The sequence below is a fragment of the Melitaea cinxia genome, chromosome 4 (genome assembly GCF_905220565.1).
Source record: "Melitaea cinxia chromosome 4, ilMelCinx1.1, whole genome shotgun sequence".
NCBI classification, from domain to species: Eukaryota; Metazoa; Arthropoda; class Insecta; order Lepidoptera; family Nymphalidae; genus Melitaea; species Melitaea cinxia.
In genome coordinates, this window is record NC_059397.1 from 3823197 (window position 1) to 3848982 (window position 25786).

The 25786-nt window shown below is 33.6% G+C and overlaps 1 protein-coding gene across 1 annotated transcript in view; it reads left to right on the forward strand.

Moving 5' to 3' along the window:
• LOC123670143 (nephrin-like) overlaps positions 1 to 25786 on the forward strand; it is a 262031-nt gene that overhangs the window by 217849 nt on the left and 18396 nt on the right. The window contains exons 7-13 of the mRNA XM_045603647.1: positions 1190 to 1344; positions 4753 to 4897; positions 13266 to 13396; positions 16428 to 16590; positions 21789 to 21940; positions 24227 to 24449; positions 24993 to 25208. Of these exons, the coding sequence (XP_045459603.1) occupies positions 1190 to 1344; positions 4753 to 4897; positions 13266 to 13396; positions 16428 to 16590; positions 21789 to 21940; positions 24227 to 24449; positions 24993 to 25208 (1185 nt within the window). The remainder of the gene's footprint in view (positions 1 to 1189; positions 1345 to 4752; positions 4898 to 13265; positions 13397 to 16427; positions 16591 to 21788; positions 21941 to 24226; positions 24450 to 24992; positions 25209 to 25786) is intronic.

Consider the following 25786-nt stretch of genomic DNA (forward strand, 5'->3'; position numbering starts at 1 on the left):
CGAAACGGCTTGACCGATTCTCACGAAATTTTGTGTGCATATTGGGTAGGTCTGAGAATCGAACAACATCTATTTTCATCCCCCTGAATATTAAGAGTAGTCCACCCCAAAACATATTTTTTTAATTTTTAGATAAATTATTTATTTTTTATTTTATTATGATTTGGCGTTGAAAAATACATACAACCCTAAATTTTCACCTATCTACCACCAACCCCTATTTTTACAACGTTTGCCGAGTCAGCTAGTATCTTTATATATCTTTGTCGCTGTTGAAGATGCATCATTAGTATATGGAAGAAAGCTGTTTACACAAATTAAATTTCTGAAGACACGCATAAATATTTAAAAACCAATATAATATAATATGTCAATCCTTTTTCATTACTGACATTATTCTACAATTTTAAAATCTAAAATACGCCACATCTACGATACATCTTGTCGATTTGGAACCTTTATTTAAATACGTTCTTTATTTGAGGGGAGAGTTTACCGTATCGACGAGATGAACATTAAAAGTTCGATAGTTACAAAACCTATGAACATTTTGTGTTGTGGGTTTCTTTTATTTTTCTTTTTTACCAATTTTACAATGTTTTTAATAGTTATTCTGCTATTCGGGTCAGAGACAAATACAACAAATAAAAAACCATGAAAATCGTCCAGACGTTCTCGAGTTATGTATCCGAAGAACCCCGACTTTGTTTTATATATTTAGATATACAACAAATAACTCTTATTAAATTTGATCATCTATACATAAAAAAATTGTAACTATCCAATGAATGAGAATGTACATGAGAAAAATATAGGAATATCACATTAAATAATATAATACGGTATTTATTTCAATTATTAATAATAATAATCATTTATTTCTATATACATATAGGTATTGATTGTCTCGAAGTAATTACAATTTTTCATATCAAATACCCGTAATATTTCTCTGCCTGTCTAAAGATTGTTCTATGATGTAGTTATAATTGTTATATTATATTAGCAGGTAGTTAATCATTAAAATAAAGCAAGTGAAATCGCACGCGTGAGTTAGCAAGTATTAAAAAGTTATTTCAAAATGATAAAAGTAAGGTTTATAATTTTTTTTTGCATCGTCTTTATTTATTCATTTCAAATTAAATAAGTTGATTTTAAGAATTGAACTAAGTTAATCTTTTCCTTACAGTAAGGCCGCTGACAGTAGAGATTCTGTCACGAGAGCAGCCATTGTCAGTGGGGAGAAAGGCAGAATTGTTGTGTAGGTCAACGGGAGCAAGACCCCCAGCGATTATTACCTGGTGGCTGGGCGGCAAGCAGCTTAATTCTATCACCAAAGAAGAGGTAAATTTACAAAATATTTTCTTTGCAATTTTACGTTATCATGGTAGTGTGTACTTAATAGTTTTATTGCTTTAAAAGCTGATTACTGTAACAATTTTGATTTTAAAATTCAGTTAATTTGAAATATTTTTATCTAATGAACTATAAGATACAAAAAACGTACATATTATACTTATATACGTATACCCTACGCACACACCCGTGTGTATGTGTACAAAAACGACAGGATGTTTATTTGTCAGGATATTTGCCAGATTTATTATTATTCGCTTCTCTTACGTCAGATTAATACAATGAAAATTCGTTTTATTTTTGAGTTCGACCTGTTGTGAGCATTGATTCGATTGATATTAACTGGCCGACTTTATAATTTTTTGTTGTGTGTTAAAAGACTACGGAGTAGTTTACCACGTATTTGTAACATAGACCTGTGCTACCGTAGTGCACAACTAGTAACAAATTATGACCCGTAGAATCTTGGCATCTATCGTAAGCACAGGTGATACAGCGGCGATAATCTAGCTACTTAATAAATAGCCATGAACAAAAAATCATAGAATATTTAAAACTAACAATGTATTTATCATTAAGGATATTATAATGAAGTAATACCCCTTGACAAAAAACTGATGCTACGGCTTCAGCTTTACTAGGTAGTGGATCCTTTTGTTCGAAATTAAAGAGTTAAAAACACGGTCGGAAATTTACTTCTTTAGAAGTCATTGAGGCCTTGCCTCGAAAACAATTCAATTTTGATGTTGAAAAGTGTAATAAGTTGTACAATGTACAATTAATAATCGACTGTGAGCTATAAATGTAATTTGATAAAAATTGTACAAGAAATTATAAAGTAACAAATGTTTGTATTTCCAACATATGGCTGACACGGGCAAGCTTTCCCGAGGTCTTTTGGATGCACGGTCTTAATGCACGGTCTTTTTGTTTTATACTATTCTTAATAGTGTACTTCTCTTCTACTAGGACAAACCTCAATATATATTTACGTTACATGAAACTTTTATCCCTGTTTTTATGTCGAACATTATAAAATTAATTTTTTAGACTTACGTTTGCCAATTAAAAAAATATCATGACACATTGTTTAAATAAATGAGTTTTAATATATTTTGTAGTAGTGATCTTTCGTTGTTTAAAATTTTATTTGATTAATTAATTAATTTATTTTTTGTATATTTTATTACAAAAGAAAATATTAAATACTTTTAGGTCGAGACATCCACACTTTAAGAAGATTATTATACAACAAAACATCATTGATATGATTTAATAGGTCAAACAGTATTTATCAGAAACTGTTCTTAAACTCAAAATGTATAAATTTATTACAAAATTTGTTGTAATATTCTCAAGGCTAATTCTCGTTTAAGCACTAACACTTTTTCATAGCGAATTTTGGCCACTGATATATTATTCAAGAAATTTTCACCTTTATACACACTTTATGCTCCAGAGATTCTGTTAAGCCATGGCACCCGGTTAAGCGTTAACATCCTTTAATTAATCTAACCTTATGTGCTGCTGATTCGCCCTTGGCTTACTTGTTAGATCAGGATTAGTTTCTATAGTAACCTTGTTACGTAACAGCTTAAGCAAGCTTTATGATGTTCGGTGACATTCTTTTATATTTTTGCAGGCCACTTAAGTTTAAGCTACTTATTATTTTTGAATTTTGTAAATTAGTTCTATTTTTTATAAGAATAATTCCAGGTCAATTTTTAGAAAAATAGAATAAAAATTTGAACAAGACTACAAAAAAAAAAAAAAAAAAAAACGTTTTCAAAGAAAATATTCTGTCAATTATAATATTTATTTAGTTTATTAATTTTTAAAAATCTACTTTATATATATATATATAACTAGATCGATAAACAAGCGACTTGATGGTAAGCAATCATCATTACCTATAAACGCCTGCAGTACCAGAAGCATCGCAAATGCATTGCTGACCCTACCCCCAATCTTCCACAGAAATTCTGGTCACCTTACTCACCATAGGAACACAATATTGATGGATAGCTGTATTATTTAGCTGTGATTTTCTGTAAGGTCGAAGTTCCACAGACGGCTGCTCAAAATTTTGAGCCGGATATTTCCTTCTGTGCCCCTACCTCGGTTTAACGGAGTCACAAAAATATAATTGCTCGCTCGCAAACGAAAAAAAAAAGTCGACTTCAATTATATCGACAAATAATACGACGTAAGTCTACGAAAACCTAGTCAAGTAAATACGCATTATTGAATATAGCTCGAAAAGTACTTGTCAGATCTCAATTAAATTTAAATGGAACCACCCACATGACACGCGCCGCCTTTCGATAAAAAAAGAATAATTGAAATCGGCCTAATAATATTAAATACTATTATTATAATTACAGATAATCCTTATTTTTTTCGACGATAAATACAATTTAATTAACATTGAAATTTTGAAATTAACTAATGAAAAACGACGCTGAATAAAAAAAAAGTCTAAGTTAAAATTTATTATAAGTAAAAGTGTATGGTATATAATTTTTTTGTTACTTTTGGCAATAAAGAAACAGTCCTCTGAATAATTAGCGTACTTAACTTACTAGAAAGCTTACTAGAATGATCTTGATTACGATAGACTAATATAATTTCACTTTTGTTCAAAGAATATTCACATTCTAATTACAAAGCAAGATATTAAAAGTATTATTATAAAAGAGCTAGAAATTTTCATTTATTTCTGAAAATAAACAAAGTCTGAGCTAAATAAAAAAATCATCTTGTATTGGAATGCTGTATATTAAGTTTTCACCCCATAACTACCATAATTTGTCGTTATAGCGGTCATTATAATACGCCGTATTCTGGAAAAATAGACGACCTACTATAAATATAGCTTAAAGACAGATATCCTTTTGCCATGCCTTATTGCCATCCGATAGATGGCGTTATTTGATTCGTTTATTTACCATTTGATATGGTTAATCTTTTTGTTAGACTAGAAAACCTTTTTCCTGCCTATTTAGACAGTCGACCAAAAGAGTAAACTCCAGTCGAGCGTCGAAGCAGACACAGATACTTTTTTTAAATTATTTTATATTTAGAAGACATGTGAAATACAATACTAATAAAAATTATATATGTACTCAAAAACTAGCTATGAATGCTAGGTCTACTTCACATTATTAACGCTTGTGTAACAGCAAAAAACTGATCAAGTGTAAATACAAACAGAGGCAAAAACCTACAATATCGAAGTGAACTAAAAATATCTACAAGACAGAAAATTTCAATTCAAACGACAATTCAAAAGTGCGCTATAAAGATCGCATTAACCTATAAAATTCTTAGATTTAACATTTTATCACGCCCTTTTAACTTCAATTGTGCCATTACTAAAGGATATAAAATTCACAGGAGCTGGACGATAGAAACGAGACTCAATCGGTATTGCAGTGGACGCCTCAGAAGGAACACAATAGGAAAGTGCTCACTTGCAGAGCGGAACATTCAAAGTTCAATAAATCGACGATAGAAAGCAAATTACCGCTAAACATTTATTGTAAGTACAATTCTACTGTTGTATTAAGTCTTAAAAGTAAAAATAGCCTAAAATTACGCGAACTCATCTAAAGTGAACAACAAAACAAAATAAAGAAGTGTAATAAAAGATAACTAATACCAAGATAGAGATAATTTTTCGTTTCTTTATAATAACTCTAAAGATCTCTCTATTTATTGATATTTTACCATGTTTATAGGTTATTATTAATCAAGCTATGAATACCTAAAACTACACAGTTTATTTGTTTATGTAAATAAACTAAGTTATATTACATTTATGTAATAGAACCCTGAATATATAACATTATTTATGTTGGGTAAACGTATAAAAAAATAAGGAATCTTTACGTGTTTATTTTATTCGATTCATACATAAATATTACTCACAAGGGACGTTCTAAGATTTCGCTTGTATATAATATAATTTACATCAATTTAATACTTGATTTTTTTTTATATATGAATGTGATAGTTTTACCAATTTTGCTTGTAAGACATATTTTCATATAAGTTTGTTTATTTTATTTATAGGTACTACTTGTAAAAATATTCAATATGTTTTAGCGAATAATTAAACTTATTATTTTTCTACAATTGAACCAAAATTTTACTTGACAAAATAACCTAATAAGTAGAACACTTCTTGAAAAAAGGTCGCGTCATAGACAGGTTAGCGTTGTAAATATCTTAAGCGTTTAGTTTGTTGAAGTTTATAAAATAATATCAAATATATCCCACTTTACTTCATTTTCATAATGTTATAATCAGATATTACAGTCATTTACTTGAGTATCTGAAACATTGATGTTTTCCTATATTAAATACCCTCTCCATGGTCCTATATCTAGTCTGCTGACCTATCTTTAAATTTTCAATAACAACAAATTAATATTATTTTACACAAATATCTTCAGATTTCTTTTTTACTGTTTTATTCCAAAATCTTTACACTAGAAGTCTGAACTTTGAATCTAAACTTGAAAGTGTGTTGCAAGTCTGTTTATACGTTTTTTATTATGTTACATATAAATACGTCTTTTTCAGTACGGGCTGTAGAGCTCGAATACTTAATGTACCAACACCAAAAGAATATATTATATGCTAATACTAAATTTAGACATTTAGAATGAACTATTCAAGTCTAATATTTATTACTTACTAGCTGTACCCTGCGCGCGTTGCTACGCTTATTTTTTTGTTGTAACATCTCAGAAACCTTTGAGGGCTGGCACAACACTGTGCTAAAGATTAGGACATAACCAAATGCATAGTTTACGATTCTATAAATGAATACAGACAATAATGTCGAAGGACAAAGAGCGATCGGCAGACCAAAAAAACGATGGGTGGATTGTGTGAGTGAGGATATGAGAAGGAAAGGAGTAAGCGCTGAAGTGACGAATAACAGAGAGGAATAGAAGAGGAAAACATGTTGTGCCGACCCTATATAAGTGGGATAAGGGTAGGAAGATGATGAAATGACTACAGATAAACATTCATATTTTATACTAATTTTATACAAAAAAAAAGTAAGAATACAAAATTTAATATTAATATAACAGTCTTATACTACACATTAGAAACCCTGAGCTTTATAATGAAAACGTAAATTGTTATTGCATTCATAGTTAGGTTCTAATACCAAAGGCAATTACAACCTCATCTTAGATCTTAGCTCTAGCGTAGACATTAAGAACTACATTTGGAGGCTTAAATGATACCGATCAATTTACCTCTCGATTGTGGCATATAAAAGGGAATCGGTAAGAAATAACGAATGTCTATCCACAACCATTGTAATTGGTCATATCGTCTGTCATTTTGGTATCTTAATTATGTAGTGTTCCTCTTAAGATGTTGTGTCTAAGATTTTTCCTTTTATTTCCTACTAATCTGTATTATTTAGGACATAGACAACATTCTATATAATTTTATGCAATTATCATTATTGCCTCTGCAAGATTCAACCTGTTTCTATAGTAATTGTCACACTTAGCTATACTCCACTTAAATATTTGGCCTTAGAACTTTAATAAACAGACGAAAAAGAGAAAGTGAACTAGCTAGCTACCATGAATACAATTTGAACGGTTGGTAGGTAATTTAACTATTTTGAGCTGGATAAGTTGAAGTAGCTTTAACTTAGCATTTTAAAGCAAAAGGCATATGTTTCATTGAAGAGATCGGTTCAAGCTTAATCCACCACGATGCTCTAATATAAGTTAACAGGTAATATCTTTATCATTATTAACAATTGCTGACAGATGTCTGTAAAAATAACAGGGACCGATGACCTTTATGCTGACACTAAGGTGACTAAGCTTTAACACAAAATTACTTTCAAGGAAATTATTAATGCGTCTGTCATATGAAAAGACGTGTCTCATTTGCTTGTTAAGACAATGTTGTAGAAAATTCAAGACCTTTACATTAAAGGTATTATAAATAAATAAAATATACGTCTCGCACTTAACGGCACCCAGAAGAATAATAATTATATACAAGAGTTATAAAAAATATGCCACAATAATTGTGTTTGCTCGCAAACGAAAAAAAAACCGACTTCAATTACATCGACAAGTAATACAACGTAGATCGACGAAAAAATAGTCAAGCAACTACGCGTTATCAAAGATTACTCAAAAAGTAGTTATCAGACCTCGATAAAATTTATATGTGACCACATGATAAACATCAACTTTCGATTAAATAAAAAATTATCAAAATCGGTACACCCAGTAAAAAGCTATTACGGATTTTCGAGAGTTTCCCTCGATTTCTCTGGGATCCCATCATCAGATCCTGGTTTTCTTATCATGGTATAAAACTAGGGATATCCCCTTTCCAACAAAAAAAGAATTATCAAAATCGGTACATCCAGTAGAAAGTTATGCGGTATAATACAACGTAGGTCGACGAAAAAAGCGTCAAGTAAAAACGCATTATTAGATATAACTCAAAAAGTAGTTGTTAGATCTCAAATAAATTTAAATGGGACCAATTGGCACACACCACCTTTCGATTAAAACAAAATTTGTCGAAATCGGTCTACCCGGTCAAAAGTTCTGATGTAACATAAAAAAAAAAAAAAAAAAAAAAAAAATACAGTCGAATTGAGAACCTCCTCCTTTTTTGGAAGTCGGTTAAAAACATACATGGTCAGGCCGTAATATATATCTATATAACTACAGAATACTATTTTGATATATGTCTAAATCAAGCAGGTGACAGGCGGCAAAATAAATAACCAAAAATCATTCAAACTGAAAATTTTATATTGGATATCGCTAAATAAGTTTAACGTGTTACATGGTTTTTTCTTTAAAAGAGTTTTAATACATCTAATGTAACCGTGGTGTCACAGTAAGCGAAGCTAACGTTAAGACTAAAAATAATAAACTATTAAGGTTGTATGGATTAGTATAAATAAACAAAATGAATTTTCTAAGGTTGACAAAATAGTAAGCGAATTTAACGCTAATTCCATCACCTTAGAGTGTAAAATGCGTGGTAGAACAAGTCAAGCATTTTTAAAAAATCAGGTCTTGTTTGAATATTTTAATATTCAGTTAGAATTCATGTTTTTTGAATCCCGTTAAGCCGTTTCCACTCTTTTAATGAAAATGTACGTAGAATTTAAATACTACTATACATGTTCTGTTGTAAAAGTAGAAAAATAAATATTTAAAACTATAAATAACACAGTATACTGCATAATAAAACAACTAACAACAGGACTATATAAAATAAATTCAAATGAAGTTTGACGAAATTTAATAACGAAATTTGAATAGGATTGCAGTGATCGCCTTGCACAAAGTGGGTATGGAACCGTCAATCATATTCCGGACGCTTCAAAAGCTTGATATCAGCCGTATGTTGGTATATCGTACTATCAACAGATACAGCAACACTTCGTTTGTCAAAAATCAGAAAAGATCGGGGCGGCCGCATGTTGTTAGAACTACAAAGGCTGTTAATGCTCAGTCAGAATTCGTCGAAACCCCATTAGGAAGCAAAAAATCTTATCGCGAGAAATAAAGATTCCCGCTAGGACTCTGTCGCGTATTAAAAAACAAGACCTGAAGCTCGGTGCTTATCGCCGATATACAGGACATGCCCTAAATTAATCTTTACAATTAAAGAGAGTGGATCGATCAAAACGCCTTCTCTCGTGATACGCAGGTAAAAGGCACAAAAATATCCTCTTTACCGATGAAAAAATTTTCACGACTGAAGAACACTACAATAAGCACAATGATAAAGTGTACGCTCACAGTTCTAAAGAAGCTGCTTAAGTTGTCGGAGAGGTACAACGTGGTCATCATCCTGCGTCAGTGATGGTTTGGTGGCGCTTGTCTTATCAAGGAGTCACAAACAACATTTTTGTGAAAAAGGAGTGTATACTTCAGCCAAAGTGTATCAAGATATAGTCTTGGATCATGTTCTGAAACCTCTCAGCAATACACTTTTTTAAAATATACCGTGGACTTTCCAGCAGGACTCTGCACCTGGTCACAAGGCACGAACTACCCAAGCCGGCTTGAAACCAACGTTCCGGACTTCATTAGAGTTGAAGACTGGCCCTCATCTAGCCCAGACCTCAATCCTTTAGACTTCAAATTATGGTCAGTTTTAGAAGACATAGCCTGCTCTAAATGACACAGCAACATTGAGTCTCTTAAAAAGTCTTTGGAGCAAGTTTTGGCAAAATTTCCCTTGGAAACAGTGCGTAAATCCATAGATTAAAGTCTGTATAAAAGCTACATGTGGCCATTTCGAATAGAATATTTTTTTTATTTTGTTCTGAGACGTTAATAAATATGTAGGTATAAATTTTAATAATAATACATTACTTCATTTAAAAAAAAATGCATTTTCATTTGTAACAGAATTTATGGCTGGACTAGGTATAATTACTACTCCGCCATGCCGTCCGGAAAGCCGGCTGCGAAAGCGACTGCCAAGCCGAAGCTAAAGACGCCGAAGACCGCGGCAGTCGTTCTTCAGCTGCAGCCAGAGGCCGTGGAAAGGGGGCTGACGTACAGCTCCGTCCTCCGGACGGCCCAGGAAAAAGTCAACCTCCAAGAGCTGGGTATCGACCAAATCCGTTCCCGGCAGACGGCCACGGGGGCCAGAATGCTGGAGATCTCCGGCTCTGAAAGGAATACGAAGGCGGACAGGCTCGCGGAATCGCTTCGTGGAGCCCTGTCTGGGGTGGCGAATATCGTCAGGCCCGTCAAATCTGCGGAGGTGCGGATTTCGGGCCTGGATGAGACGGTTACTAAGGAGGGAGTGGCAGCGGTGGTCGCCAAAGCAACGGGAATTGACGTCGGGCTCGTAAAGGCCGGATCGTTACGCTCCGGCTTCTATAGCACGAGCTCCATCGTGGTCTCCTGCCCGATTTCGGCAGCGAAAACGCTGACTGAAAAGGGCAGGCTACTGATCGGATGGAGTTCAGCACGCGTGACGGCTCTGGAGGCACTGCCCATGCGCTGCTTCAAGTGCATGGGGCTGGGCCACACGCGCCCTCAGTGCCCAGCGTCGGCGGACAGGGGCGACCTGTGCTTCCGATGCGGACGTGCAGGCCACAAGGCAGCTGCGTGTGATGAGGTCACCCCGCGCTGCGCTATTTGCGCAGAGTCCGGCAAGCCCTCCGACCACAGGATGGGCGGTCGTAGGTGCAAGCCTGCGATGATAAAGTGTAGAACCGCAGGGGCTCGGGCCACCCCAGCGGCTGCGAGCCAGATCGGCAAGGAGGGGGTCGTCCCTTCGGTGGCGGACGGTGAGGAGGTTGTGATGTCTGAATAGTATGGACCAGATCAGACATCACAACTTCCTCCAGGCGAACCTGAACCACTGCGCCCAGGCCCAAGATCTGCTCATGCAGGCCTTGGCGCAGTGGCGCATAGACGTGGCAGTGGCGGCGGAACCGTACTTCGTTCCTAGCTCACACCCTTGTTGGGCTGCGGACCTGAACGGCACCGTTGCCATTGTGAGTCGATCCAATGACGGCAGCCTCCCCTTCTCAGTCGAAGAGAGGGGGAGGCTGCCGTCATTGGATCCACCCGGGTAGAAGGCGGTTTGCCCACCTCCTCCCCCCCTCGTAATAGTGGGGTCGGCGGCCGATAGTCGGGGGACTTCGGCCGGCCGGACGACACGACCCAATACGTCTGAGGGGTGGCCTTGTTGTGAGCGAGGTCACCCCACCATCATGCCGGGGCCCGGAAGCTTTGTCCGGGCCTACCGCTGAGGCGAGGTGGCGAATGCTAGCGCGACCCCTCTCGCCCCACCCAGGCGGATGACTGCTAAAACGTGGTGGTTTTTAGTCAGTAGGAGTTTGACATAGCCCTCTGGCGCCCCCGCGCTGGAGGGTATCCATGATGGATTTTCCCCACGTAAAAAAAAAAAAAGAAAAAGGTATAATTACTACTCCGGGGCAACGTGGCGAATGCTAGCGCGACCCCATCTCGCCCCACCCAGGCGGACGCCTGCTCACACGTGGTGGTTTTTAGACAGTAGGAGTCTGACATAACCCTCTGGCGCCCCAGCGCCGGAGGGTATCCATGGTGGATTTTCCCCACGTAAAAAAAAGGCTGAACGTTTTTGAATATCATATCAAAAATTGACCGCTCCAGCGGGGTTCGAACCCGCGTCTCCAACTGACCGTGTCGGCGCCCTAGCCAATTAAGCTATGGAACGATGTACCCGCTAGAGCGAAATTTTTGATATGATGATTTTTATTTTCGGTTTAAGCGAACCTGGAGGGGTCGCCTCCTGTCAAAGATTTTCATTGTAATATGAAACTTTGAATAGTTACGGGTCTCTATAAAGAACTCACTATAGACGGTGCCACTACTGAGATAAAATAAATAAAAAAGGTTACGAATAGGAAATGTCATATATTTTTTACAAACACAATAAAATAATAATAATTATAGACCTTATTTACCGGAACACAAATAAAACCGTAAAATCATGAGAGGTAATAATAAATCTAACTGGTTATGTTGTTATCCAAAATAATCGTCTTTATCGAAAAAAAAAAACCAATTAGCATAGTAGACGTAATTGTATAAGTCGCATTTCTTGCCATTATCATTTATAATTTAAATATAAGAAAAACCTCAACAGAAAATTTTGTTTCCTTTATTCTGTATAGTGACTGGTCTGACCATCAATATTAGTAATTTTCTACCCTCACTTTTTTGCTTTTTGTGACGATATCGTATAATGTGGTGAACTATTAGTACCGACACGTTCGGCTAGAAATAATGTAATACTTATAGTTATTTAAAAATGTATTATTCTTTTTTTTTTGTATTCCTGATATAAGTGAATTGTGAGATCTTATGAGAATATATATCTTTGACCTGACCTGAAGGCGAGTGCTTTCATACTATACTTTCCAACTAGTATTTTCATTGTTTGGATGTTTGTCCTTGTAAGTCTCGTCACCGTACCTCTGAGAGCACGTCAAGCCGCTGGTTCTGGTTATTATCATAAATACCTGATAGCGATCGTTACTCATTGTAGGGAACATAAATATACGGCGCGCAAGATTTTTGCATGTATTATAAATCTCAAGTGAGTTCCTTGGTTTTCGTCCAAAAGTAGATAAAGGTCTAATACCAGTGAGCTAAGGGGGTAGATTTGATGCAAGAAAGTCTCTTCCTTTTATCAGATTTCGTGCTGTCTCACGCCAATCGGCGTTGTCTATAGCACACTACATTTTGTAAAGATACAAGTTTAGTTAGTTATTTCATTATTTTTTGAATATAGATAGTTTTAGTTGTATCTTTATGAGAATAAAATCAATTTCACATGTTACTAATTACTTTCACTTAATTCCATATGAATATCGGAAAACGTTGTCAATGTCTGGTACTATTTTCATAATCTATTAGTGTGCGAATGCGCTATATTTTATATCGTAAAAAAATAATAAATGCCAGCTACGATCCTGACCAGAAGAACAGCTCTCAGATTACATTGATCTCAAACTATTCAAAATTTATTAAACCTCTGTTAGTTGTAGACATTATCTCCTACAGTATGTAACAGTTTTCAGATATTATCATCAAAACTTGTCTTACTTTTTTCTTATTGACTTAACTTACTTATAAAACGGTGCAATTTTAAAATAAAAATTCAATATTTTAACGAAACCATCCAACAAACGGTGATTTATTAAATTTATGGAAAGTAGAATAGAACAAGCCCAAAATATATTTTCGACACAGAAATGAAACTTTCATGCACTCGCAATAAAACCGCATCAAATATTCTGTGTAAAAATGTATACGTATATCGTACAGAGGAAATTCAACTTTATTTTGTTAACAATAGAATGAATAATTCAACAGACGTGCCCGTCGCCACAATGCACCTCGGTGCCAAGATGAACCCAAACGATATTGAAGAGGGCGACGATGTATACTTCGAATGCGAAGTCGATGCAAACCCGCCGGCTTATAAAGTGGTGTGGGAACATAACGTAAGTATAAGAATCATGGTGCCTTTATTTTCAGCGGTGTTACATTTTCATCTTGGCTTGGACCAGCTAATCAGATTTTTATTCCATAAAATTTGCAAACTCTTTTTTCAAAATCGGGTGTGTATCGACTTGTTAGTATTGATTTGTTGTATATTATATAAATTAAATTATAGGAATACTTTATAACTGTCGAGAACGTATTTTATATTGAATATAAAGTTTACTTTTACGACGTCTATGAAAACGCATTTGACGACTTTGATGCGCTCGATAACACCGAAATGCTATTCTGCTATTTGAAATTAGGCTTTATCACCAGCATATTTGAAATATATTTCAATACAACTCATTATAGTGGTTATTAATTTAACGCCACCAGCGGCCTCATGAAACTTTTTCAAAAGAGTCGCTTAGGGATAATGACGTATTCAATGAGTCCTTTACCATGAACTTTATTTTCTTCAGAAACAAAAGAAATGAATAGTTCGTTCTGATTTAAAATAACTTTAGCAGTTGATTTAATTAGAATAACGGAATAATTAAAACTTATAACAATGCACGTCATTAAAATGCCGTCAGAAACTTTGTGATGGAATTCTACTAAAATGTAACTGTTTTCTATATAAAAAAGGAAAACAATATCTTAATGGTAGAAGTAAGGATTAAAATTAATATAGTATAAGAATATATTGTTAATAGAAACACAGCCGTGTAAAAATAAATGTCTAAGCAACAAAATGAATAGCAGACAAGCGTACGTAATGTTCACTACCTACAAACAAAGTTCATTCCTATCTTCTATTCTATGTAATTAAGAAAGAGGATTTACGGTCTCAAGATAACTCAGTATTAGCCGTGATAGGTATTTTAGATTTCTGTTTTAGTATACCACCAGTGGAACTCTCTAAGAGATAAAACAAGGCATATTATAAAACCTATTAAAATAATATGCTTTATTTATTAATTATATAAGTACTTATTATTATAGATTAATTTTACTAGTTATATTATTCTGTGTGTAACAACAAGACTTAACGACAACGACGAAAGTATACAATATTCGGAACATTTATGTATTTATATTATATTAGATAATTGTGTTTGCTCGCAAACGAAAAAAAAACCAACTTCAATTATATCGACGAGTAATACAACGTAGATCGACGACAAAATAGTCAAGTAACTACGCGTTATCAAAGATTACTCAAAAAGTAGTTATCAGATCTCGATAAAATTTAAATGTGACCACATGATAAACATCCGCTTTCGATAAAATTAAAAATTATCAAAATCGGTACACCCAGTTAAAAGTTATTGCGGATTTTAGAGTTTTCCTCGATTTCTCTAGGATCCCATCATCAGATCCTGGTTTCCTTATCATGGTACCAAACTAGGGATATCTCCTTTCCAACAAAAAAGAATTATCAAAATCGGTACATCCAGTAGAAAGTTATGCGGTATAATACAACGTAGGTCGACGAAAAAAGCGTCAAGCAAAAACGCATTATTAGATATAGCTCGAAAAGTAGTTGTTAGATCTCAAATAAATTTAAATGGGACCAATTGACACACACCACCTTGCGATTAAAAAAAAATTGTCGAAATCGGTCCACCCGGTCAAAAGTTCTGATGTAACATACATAAAAATAAATACAGTCGAATTGAGAACCTCCTCCTTTTTTGGAAGTCGGTTAAAAACACATATTATATTAGGAACTGTCCACAATATGTAGCGGTAAAGTTGCGTCGAGTTATTCGCACTGTTTAGTATTTCATGAAATATATCGCACAATTTATAAAATTGAGTTTTTTAAAGAGTTACTGTGGGGTCTCTTACTGGTTGTTTTCTGTAGAATTTAGACACCAAAGCGGTGGAAGCTTCGTATCAACCACAATTATTTTATCATAGATAATAATTACTAAAATAAATAATTTTTTGATGTTTATTTAAAAATACGAATTGGGTACGATTACGGTCTCACGATTATCACGAATGCTAATTTATATCACCAGCTTTTTCATAATTGAGTACTAATTAGGACGCATTACTACCACATTTGTAATTTACGTAAAATTGCCACTAATTAATAATGGACGATCGCCGGTTAGTTCAGCGCTACAATTTACGTCGGCATTAAGATAAAAACCATTTTTTTTATTTATTTTTTTTATTGGTGTTTTGTGTTAATTGCGCGTTAATTTCTCATTGTTTATCTAAAGAATGTACATAAAATATTTATCTATCAACGTTTCACAGTTTAATCATACCGTTCATATCACTTTATTTTGAATTTGATTTGAACTGTTATCTATTCTTTGCAAAGGCTTTTTTTTAACGACTCGCTAAAATTTAACACGTGAATTTATCGGCCGTACGAAAGTTTTGAATTCTACGAATTGTCATATTTAATCGATTCAGCGTTGGACAAAAATAAAAAGAATTGTTATTTATTATAACAAATATTTTTTTATCCGTGACAATTTTGTATTCATTGCGAAATCCCGTATTCATTCGTTTCCGCCCAGTTTTTGATTGACCGCGTAAAATGGCATCAGTTTGGAAAACGTTAGAATTCAGTATTTTTTTATCTTGACCAACATAAAAATTGCTGAGTTGACAGTTTCGTATATTTTTTGCAGACATTTATGTTTTATAGAATACCTCCTAATGACATTGACGAGCGGTTAGCGTTTTTTAAAATCGTTTGCTTTTAGGTTTTTTTATTTCGAAAGTATTGGACGTTTGAATGATGTTTTTAGATATATATATTTTTTCAAAAAGTGAGAACGAAATTGCGAAGTTTTGTGTATTATGAATACACATCTACTACATATCCACTGCATTTCCAAGCCAATTAATTGTTACATTATTTATTTAAGCTTTGCTGTGTGTCGTGCAATAATGTATAAAATAATATCATTATAAAATTACACTCGTAATGTAATTACACAAACACTTTAATCGATAATAATAGGTGTATAAAATGAGCAATACAGGAACTGAAATTCTAAATCCAATTTGATTTAACAGGGTGTCCTTCTACAAAACAATCCGTCAAACGGTGTTATCTTGACAGCGAACACCAACCTCGCTCTCCGCAATGTCTCACGTCACCAAGCCGGCCTGTACACCTGCACTGCATCCAACGTCGAGGGCGATGGCAAATCATTACCTTTACGGATGCAAATTGTTTGTAAGTGTGTTCATACATTTCATTAAATTTCTTTGTAACACTTTTTACTTTTAAATACTATTTAAACAGATTTTATAATGACACTAGCTGCTGCCCGCGACGTCGTCTGCGTGAACGCTATAGAGCACCAAAAATACCTACGATTATACCTTTTAAAATAACATTCATTTATCCGTTTTTTCTTTACATTTCATATCTACAGAAAAATCTCATAGATGGCGCTGCTTTAAAATTGTCTTGTCTACCTATATTCATTTAATTATGTTTATCGGCCTAAGTTACTTGTATTGCGCGATATTTATAGTGTGAAGCTAGCTTATAGCATGGTTATTATTAACATAATAACAACAACATTCAAATATGCGTCGTTAGATTACACGTTGTTACAGAATGCGTTGAGGAAATGCAGGTTCACTGCTCGTTTCCGGTAGGTGATAGCATGATAATATGTAGCCTATATGTTGACCCGACTTCTTAATAATATTCCTGCCAAATTTGAAGTAAATCCATGCGGTACTTTTTGAGTTTATCCCGGACATACATACAGACAAACAGACAAACAGACAAAAATTCTAAAAACTATATTTTTGGCTTCGGTATCGAATGTAGATCACACCCCAAGTTTTCTTTTAAAAAAATATTCAATGTACAGTTTTGACTTTCCTACCATTTTATTTTATGTATAGATAGATAGATTTTAAACGATATCTTGTGTGGGAACCGGATATTGGTTAAATAAAGATGTAATCTCACTCGTACTTTGTTTTTAACTAAATTAATTACCTAAATGAAACCTTTCAACGTGAAAGAAACTTCGAAATTGTAAGTACGCTTAATCTGCTCCACATAGGGACAGATCAAATAGTAAAAAAATTGTTTAATTAAATTAATCACACAGGAAAATCGATCGCTACTAATTAAAAAAAAAATTAAAATATTATGTTGAATATAAAAAATAACGTATATTTATATAATAACATAGTTTTAGTATTTAAACAAATAATAAAATATAATTTTCTATAAAAATAAAGTGTTTACCCTTTCTTTAGACTTCCCTTTAACTTCATAATTTTAATAATAGTACTTAACAAAAATGAAGTACATAAAATTATTAACTGTTCTCTTTTCTTTCTTTCTTATTTCATTTTATTGGGACAGTAATAAAGAAGACAAAATGATTGACAGGCCATTTGTTTTTTTTTTCTGAAACCGGTTATTCAAAACATCAAATATTCGGATGCGTAATGTATATATGTATAAGCTACGTTTCATCAATCAGATGTGCGTATTACATTTTCTTCCGTTTGTTGTTGACCTTTTGTAATGTAGGTGGTTCTTATTTTCACATAGCAGTATTTATTTACTTTTTGCAACTATATATAAAGTCATAACAAATCATAACGCATTTATTCAATTTCCACACGGTCTACATTGTACACAATTTTTTATTGTTTTTTTTTTTGTTGGGTGTACGATAATTGTTTCGAAAACACGATAATTTCACGGCACTGTGTCGATTAGACGGGCAAAATTTTAAACACTGTTTGAAAAAGCCTTGTGTTCGTGTGGCGAGTGAGATTGCAAGTTCCTAGGGAGATTAGGGGCAGGGTTGGCATTACGCACGCGATGCTTGTAGTGTTTTGTCTATAGTCTACGATAATCGCTTACCCTCAGATGTCGGTAGATGTCAGTCGTACAAACAATAAAAAACTCTTCTTAGTAAGCTAAAATTTTTAACATATATAAATAAATATACTCTTAACTTATTACTATTTAAGAATATCAATATTAATTTAATATTAGTATTTTATTAAAAGGTTTTTGAGCTTTGAGCTAGATCAACAGACAATTAGAAGCTTGTAAATAAGTTTATATGTACACACATAAGAAGTAATTTATTCATCAACGAAAAGGTTCAAGTAAGGAGATCCTATGCAAACAAGCGTTTGGAGGTATTATTTGAAAACTTTTCCCTTGTTTGATTTGCAAACATCTTTAAAAGGTCGTACATGTTTATTTTGTATTGATATTCTGCCATTAATTTTGTGATACTATTTAACAGACATTGTATCATAGCTATGTTATATTTAATCAATAATAGCAATCAATAATTCCCTGTGTGGCTACAGCAGTAAAGAATATAGCCACCCCTTCTCTTTCCGTGGGTGCCGTAAGAGGAGACTAAGGGATAACAAAGTTCCACTACCACCTTGGAATTTATAAGTCCGACCGATGGCGGGATAACCATCCAACTGCTGATTTTGAAATACAAAGGCCGAAGACGGGCAGTAGCGTCTTCGGTGCGACAAAGCCAGCCCTACGGTCACCAACCCGCCTGCCCAGCGTGGTGACTATGGGCAAAACACATGAGTTCGCGCTATTTTTGGCGTAAACATGTGGAGTCCTGTGTTCAGCAGTGGACTGTGATAAGCTGAAATGATAAGATGATGATGATGAATCAATAATTGTTTATTACTTACGAAAAAGAAAAAAAATGAGTATATGAGTTATACACTCACATATTTTTCCGATTGTTAATAAGACAACCTCATCATTAAAATGGTGTATGAAATACTTCAACGAAAAATCTCGAAAAGGTGAAGAATATAAATAAATTTGAAATATTTTTTTTTTTTTTTTTTTTTTTTTTATGTCACTAGGTCGGCAAACAAGCGTACGGCTCACCTGATGGTAAGCGATTACCGTAGCTTATAGACGCCTGCAACACCAGAGGCATCGCAAGCGCGTTGCCGACCCAATCCCCAACCCCCCAGGAGCTCTGGTCACCTTACTCACCAACAGGAACACAACACTGCTTGAAAACAGTATTATTTTGCTGTGATCTTCTGTAAGGTCGAGGTACTACCCCAGTCGGGCTGCTCCAGATTTTGAGCAGGAAATTCCTGCTGTGCCCTACCTCAGTTAAAATCAGTAAAAATAGTACCTCAGTAAAAATAGTAAAACATGACTGTAATAGTAAATATTTATGAGTTTTTTATGTTTAATTATGCTTAACCAAAGAGTTTACAATTTCTACGAGCCATAAAAATATAAAAGTATATACGCACATCGATGCGTATTCAGATTCGTTCGCAGATTTTAATTATGAAGGTACTATGCTATTTGGTATCATAATAGTATTCGATAGGCACCCAATGGACGGACATACCGGATTTAATAGAGTAGATTATCTTTCCCGATTCTGTTATACGGCCACAAAGGGACCCTTAATCTTGCATCATTTAATCAATTAGAAGCCAGAACAATACGGCAAATGGACTGACATGGTGAATTCAGTTTAAGCAGAAGCTCTATAAGAGCTAATTGACTGAGCTGTGTAAGGAAAGAAAAAGATCGCTATCATGACGGCTGAAGAAATGAATAAGTTATGTAATTTCTCCCTGTCGTGAAGTAAGACTGAATACGGAAACTGTGTTAAAGAAAAGAAAAGAAATTTCTTCCCGTGATGTCTCGCATTTACTTTGTTTTACGAATATTTTGCATATAATGAATACAATCTGAATATATTCATATATAGTTTTCGGTTTGAGGTATATTTTAATAATTTTAAAAATTTTATAGTTTCAAAAGATATCAAGTTACATATTCCATGGTAGTCTGATGAATAGTGAAAGTAAAAACAAGCAGTTAGTTACGAAAATTCATTTTTAGTATTCACTTTTTTTAATTCAAATAGAAAAAAGGTTGAACTTTAAAAACTATGATTCAAAACGCATGCATATTGTAACACGGACTGTCGCTACCGGGTAAAAAATACCACATGTGATTTATTTTAGTTATGGGGGCTTCTAATAGGTACTTCATGTTCCATAATTTATTTTTTAACCGACTTCAAAATAGGGGGAGTTTACTCATTTCGACCGTATATATAGATATATTTGTTTTAATGTATGTTCGGGGATAACTTCGTCGTTAATAAACCGATTTTGATAATTCTTTTTTGTTGAAAAGGATGTATCCCAAGAGTGGTACCATGATAAGGGAACCAGGATCTGATGATGGAATCCCAGAGAAATCGAGGGAAACCCTCAAGAATGCAGTGACGACTAGTGCGTTTGTTAATCTTTTTCGTCTACATACGTTGTATTACTTGTCGATGTAATTGAAGTCGGTTTTTTTCGTTTGCGAGCAAACACAATTGTCTCTTTACATATGACATGTCCATAATATTTTATATAACTTTACTTTTTGAGTATATTTTTTTTAGAAATAGGAACGGTCTGTTCTCTACTTATCTTTTTATGATACAAATCGCAATTATTTTAGTTTATCTGTAGCGACATCTATCGAACAGCATACGAACTAAGGAACTAGAGAAAAAACTGACGTATTCTACATCGCGCTATCAAAGTTATCAGAGTGATTGAGTATATATACAAGAACCCGATATCAATCGTTGGGGCGTTAGCCCGCCAGACACAAGAACCGTCTGGTTGGAGGATCCTCCCTTTTCAATGGGGGTCGAGGAACTCAACACCATGTTCCTCATACACCTTCTCCAAACTGGTGATCCCGACGTGATTCTGCACACTCCCCAAATATCCATTCCTTTTCCAAGAACACACTGCATATCGTTATGCACGTATTTGCAGACGCAGATGCAGGAATCTTTCTTGCTGTGCGTGACTTAGATACTTCTATTATAGATATAAGGTATCACAGTTTTTACTTTCTTGAGTTGGACTTAATAATAACTAGCAATCCGCCCCGGCTTAGCACGGTTGCAAAACTATCAGTGTTCCTATACTATATTATGCATGTGATGTACATATAAACCTTCCTCTGGAATCAGTCTATTTACAAAAGAAAACCGCATCAAAATCTTCTGCGTAGTTTTAAGATCTAAGCATACAGACAGTGGGAAGCGACTTTGTTTTATAATATGTAATGATAAGCGATCGTGATCGAATATTCTGTGGGGGTTCTAAAACTTGCCAATGAATATTTTTATCACTTCAAGTAAATTTTACCCGGTAGCTCCTTCTGCCCGCTGGCTGCTAATAATATAAATCTAGAAAATTTATTTTTTTATATTCACTAAGCTATTTCGATTCCGAAATCGTTTGTCTCCAAAGCGTTTTGATTTAGGAAGTTTACATAATCAAAACAATCATACCATTACTTTCTACCGTTTAACCATGTCTTATCTTTTAATTGAGATATATTTTTTCGTGCAGATAGACCTATATGTCGGAAGAGAGAGATAAAACTGATTGGTGCAGCGTTACAAGAACCATCGAAGGTGGAATGCGAAGTGGATGCTTTTCCACCCCCAACCACGTACGAGTGGACTCTCAATAACTCAGCCGGCTCTATCAAAGTCGACCCTGTGAGTACTTATTTTATTTATTATTTTATTTTATACTTTATTGTACACCACAAATATATTACAAACAAAGCATAAAGATAGTTACAGACAGTGAAGTACAATGGGCGGACTTATGGCTAATTAGCCATTTCTTCCAGACAACCCATACATAGAAAGGAAAGTTATTATCTAAATTGGGTAGGTGGTGTAGATGTATAATAAACTTACATACAAATGTCTACAATCAAATACTTATAATAAAATAAAGAATTTATTATTATCATTAGCACTATCATAAAAAATACATAAATAAATAAAAAGAAGAATAAAAATTAAAAATATAATATAATATATATATTCTATTATAAACTAATAAAGTATGTAAGCAATGAACGTAAATTGAAGATAACAATTAAGTGAAATGATATAAACACAAATATACATATATTATAAACAAAATGAGAAGAGAAAAAAAAAGAAAAGAGATTGCACCATATATACACTAAATCGTCTCCGTCCTAAGATAATAATCCTTAACGTTTTTTTTAAAAGTCAACAGTGATTTGGCCTCCCTTATGGCTAAGGGCAGACTATTCCATAATTTAATAGCCTGAACAGTAAAAGACTGACTAAAGTACTTGGACTTATGTACGGGTAGCTTCAGCATAAGTCTTCGAGATGTTCTTAATTCTGAAGCTTCGCCGAGATATATAAATTTATCTTTTAAATAAGTACTTCGACATTTTAGAGATTGAGGATAATCAATTATGATCAAGACTAATGAGTGTAATTATTTTAATAGTCGCTTTTGCCCACGACTTCGTCGGCGTGGAACAATTTCTTTGGGCTAACTGGGGAAGCTCTCAAAAGGAAAAAAAAACCTGATTTTGAAACATATTTCATTGGTGCTCCGCTCCTATTAGTCTTAGCGTGATGATATATAGCCTAAAGCCTTCCTCAATAAATAGGCTATCTAAGACTGAAATAATTTTTCAAATCAGACGAGTGTCTGAGATGAGCGCGTTCAAACAAAGAAACAAACTCTTAAGCTTTATAATATTAGTATAGATTTATTTTATATTATGTAATAAAATGGTGTAACGCTATTCAAGAAATGTAATAAATTAAATGTGTTTGAAACAACACAGATCAGTTGTTCAGAATGTATTTTGTTTTTTTAGATCCGAATGTCTTAATTTCGAAAGTAAAGAATAACAATCGTAAAAGTCAAAATAGTTTCCAAGTCTGTCAAATGAAATTATTTGATCTCTTGTTTCCTCGAGATATTTTAACACGAAGAACGAGATTACAAAGGAAAACATTTTGGAGCTCGGTCGTTTGACGCAAAAAGTCGAGAAAAGGTTTTAACTTTGGGAATACTTCCTGATTCTTTATGATTCTACCCTCGGGCATAAGAAATTATTGAATAACGGATCATTCTTTATTCTATGATATAAAATATTCTTCATTTCAAATTCTATGTTATTTAAAATTCTTGTAGTTGTCAAGAATATTATACACGAATAATCACGTATAATACAAAACAAACACGTATAAATATTGTAATTGAAAAATTTTAAGATTCGGTATCCTATATCGCTAATACTATTGAACGGTTTGTTGATAAACTCTGTATTTTATACATAAATATTGTTTTCTAATGTTTACGCGAACTTTACTCATTATAAATAAACAAACTTTATGAGCCCTCCATTGACCATAGTTACTGTTAAGTATCCAAAACGTCGGGCAGCTAAAATATTTAATAAAACGCGATAAAATCCGAAAAAGTTGTTTCATTATAATATATATATATATAGTTGAAAACGTAATCTTCTCAACTTAGGTAAATTTAAACCACTAAAGACGCGAAAATAGATTACTGTTTACTTTACTTCTTATTTTATTTCGTTCGCTTACTATTCATTTAAACATAGCTTGATTGATTTTTTTGTGTAATGTTTTGTAAATTTTTGAAGAAAAATACATAAGTTCTAATGTTACCTGTTTCTATTAATTAATTAAATTTAATTTTACCATACTATTCAATCGTTTTTAAAACGAAATTAAATTCTACTCTATCTTTGCTATAAAACACTGAAACTTTATCACTAAGATTAATTTTAAATCAGTTTTATTGCGCTTATCAAATAAAAAAAAAATAAGGGAAACATCATAAGGGAACCTTCTTCAAATAGGTTAATAAATTTAAATCTATTTATCGTTGAAATAAGATTCTAAAAAAGACTTATTATTATATAATTCAGTGTGTAAAAAAAAACTCAAATTAATTAACTAAATTTTTAGGACCGCTTTACTGTTAACGAAATAGAAGGCAAATCAGTACTTACCTACGTCCCTGTCTCCGACACCGACTATGGCACATTAGCTTGTAGAGCCACTAACCTGGCGGGCCAGCAAATATCACCGTGCGTTTACACGTTACTACCAGCGACGAGACCTGACCCACCTTCCAACTGCTCAGTGTATAATCTCACTGACGATTCGCTGGACCTGGTATGTCTTGCAGGTGAGGAATAAATTTTGTCAATTATATGACTACAACACGACAATATCTTAGGATTTTCCTACGCCAAGTAAAGATTGCAATTTGCTGTCTATGATAGCAGCCGTGACCGATAGTTTTACATGATCTTCGGTACCGCGATGTGGCTACCCACGTACACCTAGACTAGGCAAATACCTATATAGTACTGATACAATAACACATTTTTGATCCGAGCAGGACTCGTATTTTCGGCAAACGGCGTTTAGCCATCAACACGTACCACTAAACTTGAATGGTTCTCAATTTGTATTTTTAAACTTAAGTTTAAACATGAAGTTTTTGAAACATAAAAAATATGTTTACTTTAGCTTGACAATTTTTGGAAATTATTTGAGAAATATAAATATCTCTCGATTTTTTTATTACTGCATTATTTCAACAACTTTATGAACTTTACTTACGTACTAAATACTCATTGCGAAAATTTCTTTGAATTCGAATTGCTAAAGTTACAATTTTATCAAATATCACGTAACAAATAATTCTAAAAGTTTTTTTTTATAGGTTACGAAGGTGGTCTACAATGTACATACGTAGTAGAAGTATGGGGGAACGACGGTCTAGTTACGAATTCGACAAACGGCGCAGCGGTGTGGAATCTCAGAAGACTCGGGGCAAAGAGACACTTAACGCTGGTCATATACGCCGCTAACAGTAGGGGGAGATCAGAACATCTCACATACACAGTCGAAACAGCGCCGAGATTATCTCCTCGAACAGGTTTGTATAAATATATAATTTTTCTTTTTTTCTTGTCCTATATACAAAGGAAAATAATGTATCGAAGAAATCACTCTTTTAGCGACAAGCGTCTTTGTACATCTTCCTCTAATTATACTACTTTTGTTTTTATTTTTTGTATCTTTTAATGACGTAAAAATATTATATTATTTGTCTTATTGTTTTCGTGTTTCCGTATCCAAGACTGTTTTCCTGTCCAATTATTTCCCCTTTTTCAAATATTTGGTTGTTACGACAGAATGTATAAAAAGTGTTATTCAACGCGCTTTGTTAATAATATCGAGCCTCGTGCTAAGTTTTCATTAAAAATTGGACTAGCATTACTTTTAAAACATTTTTTAACTAATAATTTGAAGAATAATTTTGATAAACTCATGTATATAACCATAACTTAATAATTTGACTGTCAATTTAGTAGACATTAATTAATTTTTAAAATAATAGAAAATAAATATAATTAAAATATAGAAAGAAAACAAGTTTAGAAAATTAAATAATAATAATTTGACCATATTAATGTAATACGATAATTTTTATAAGAACACTGAAAAAAAAAT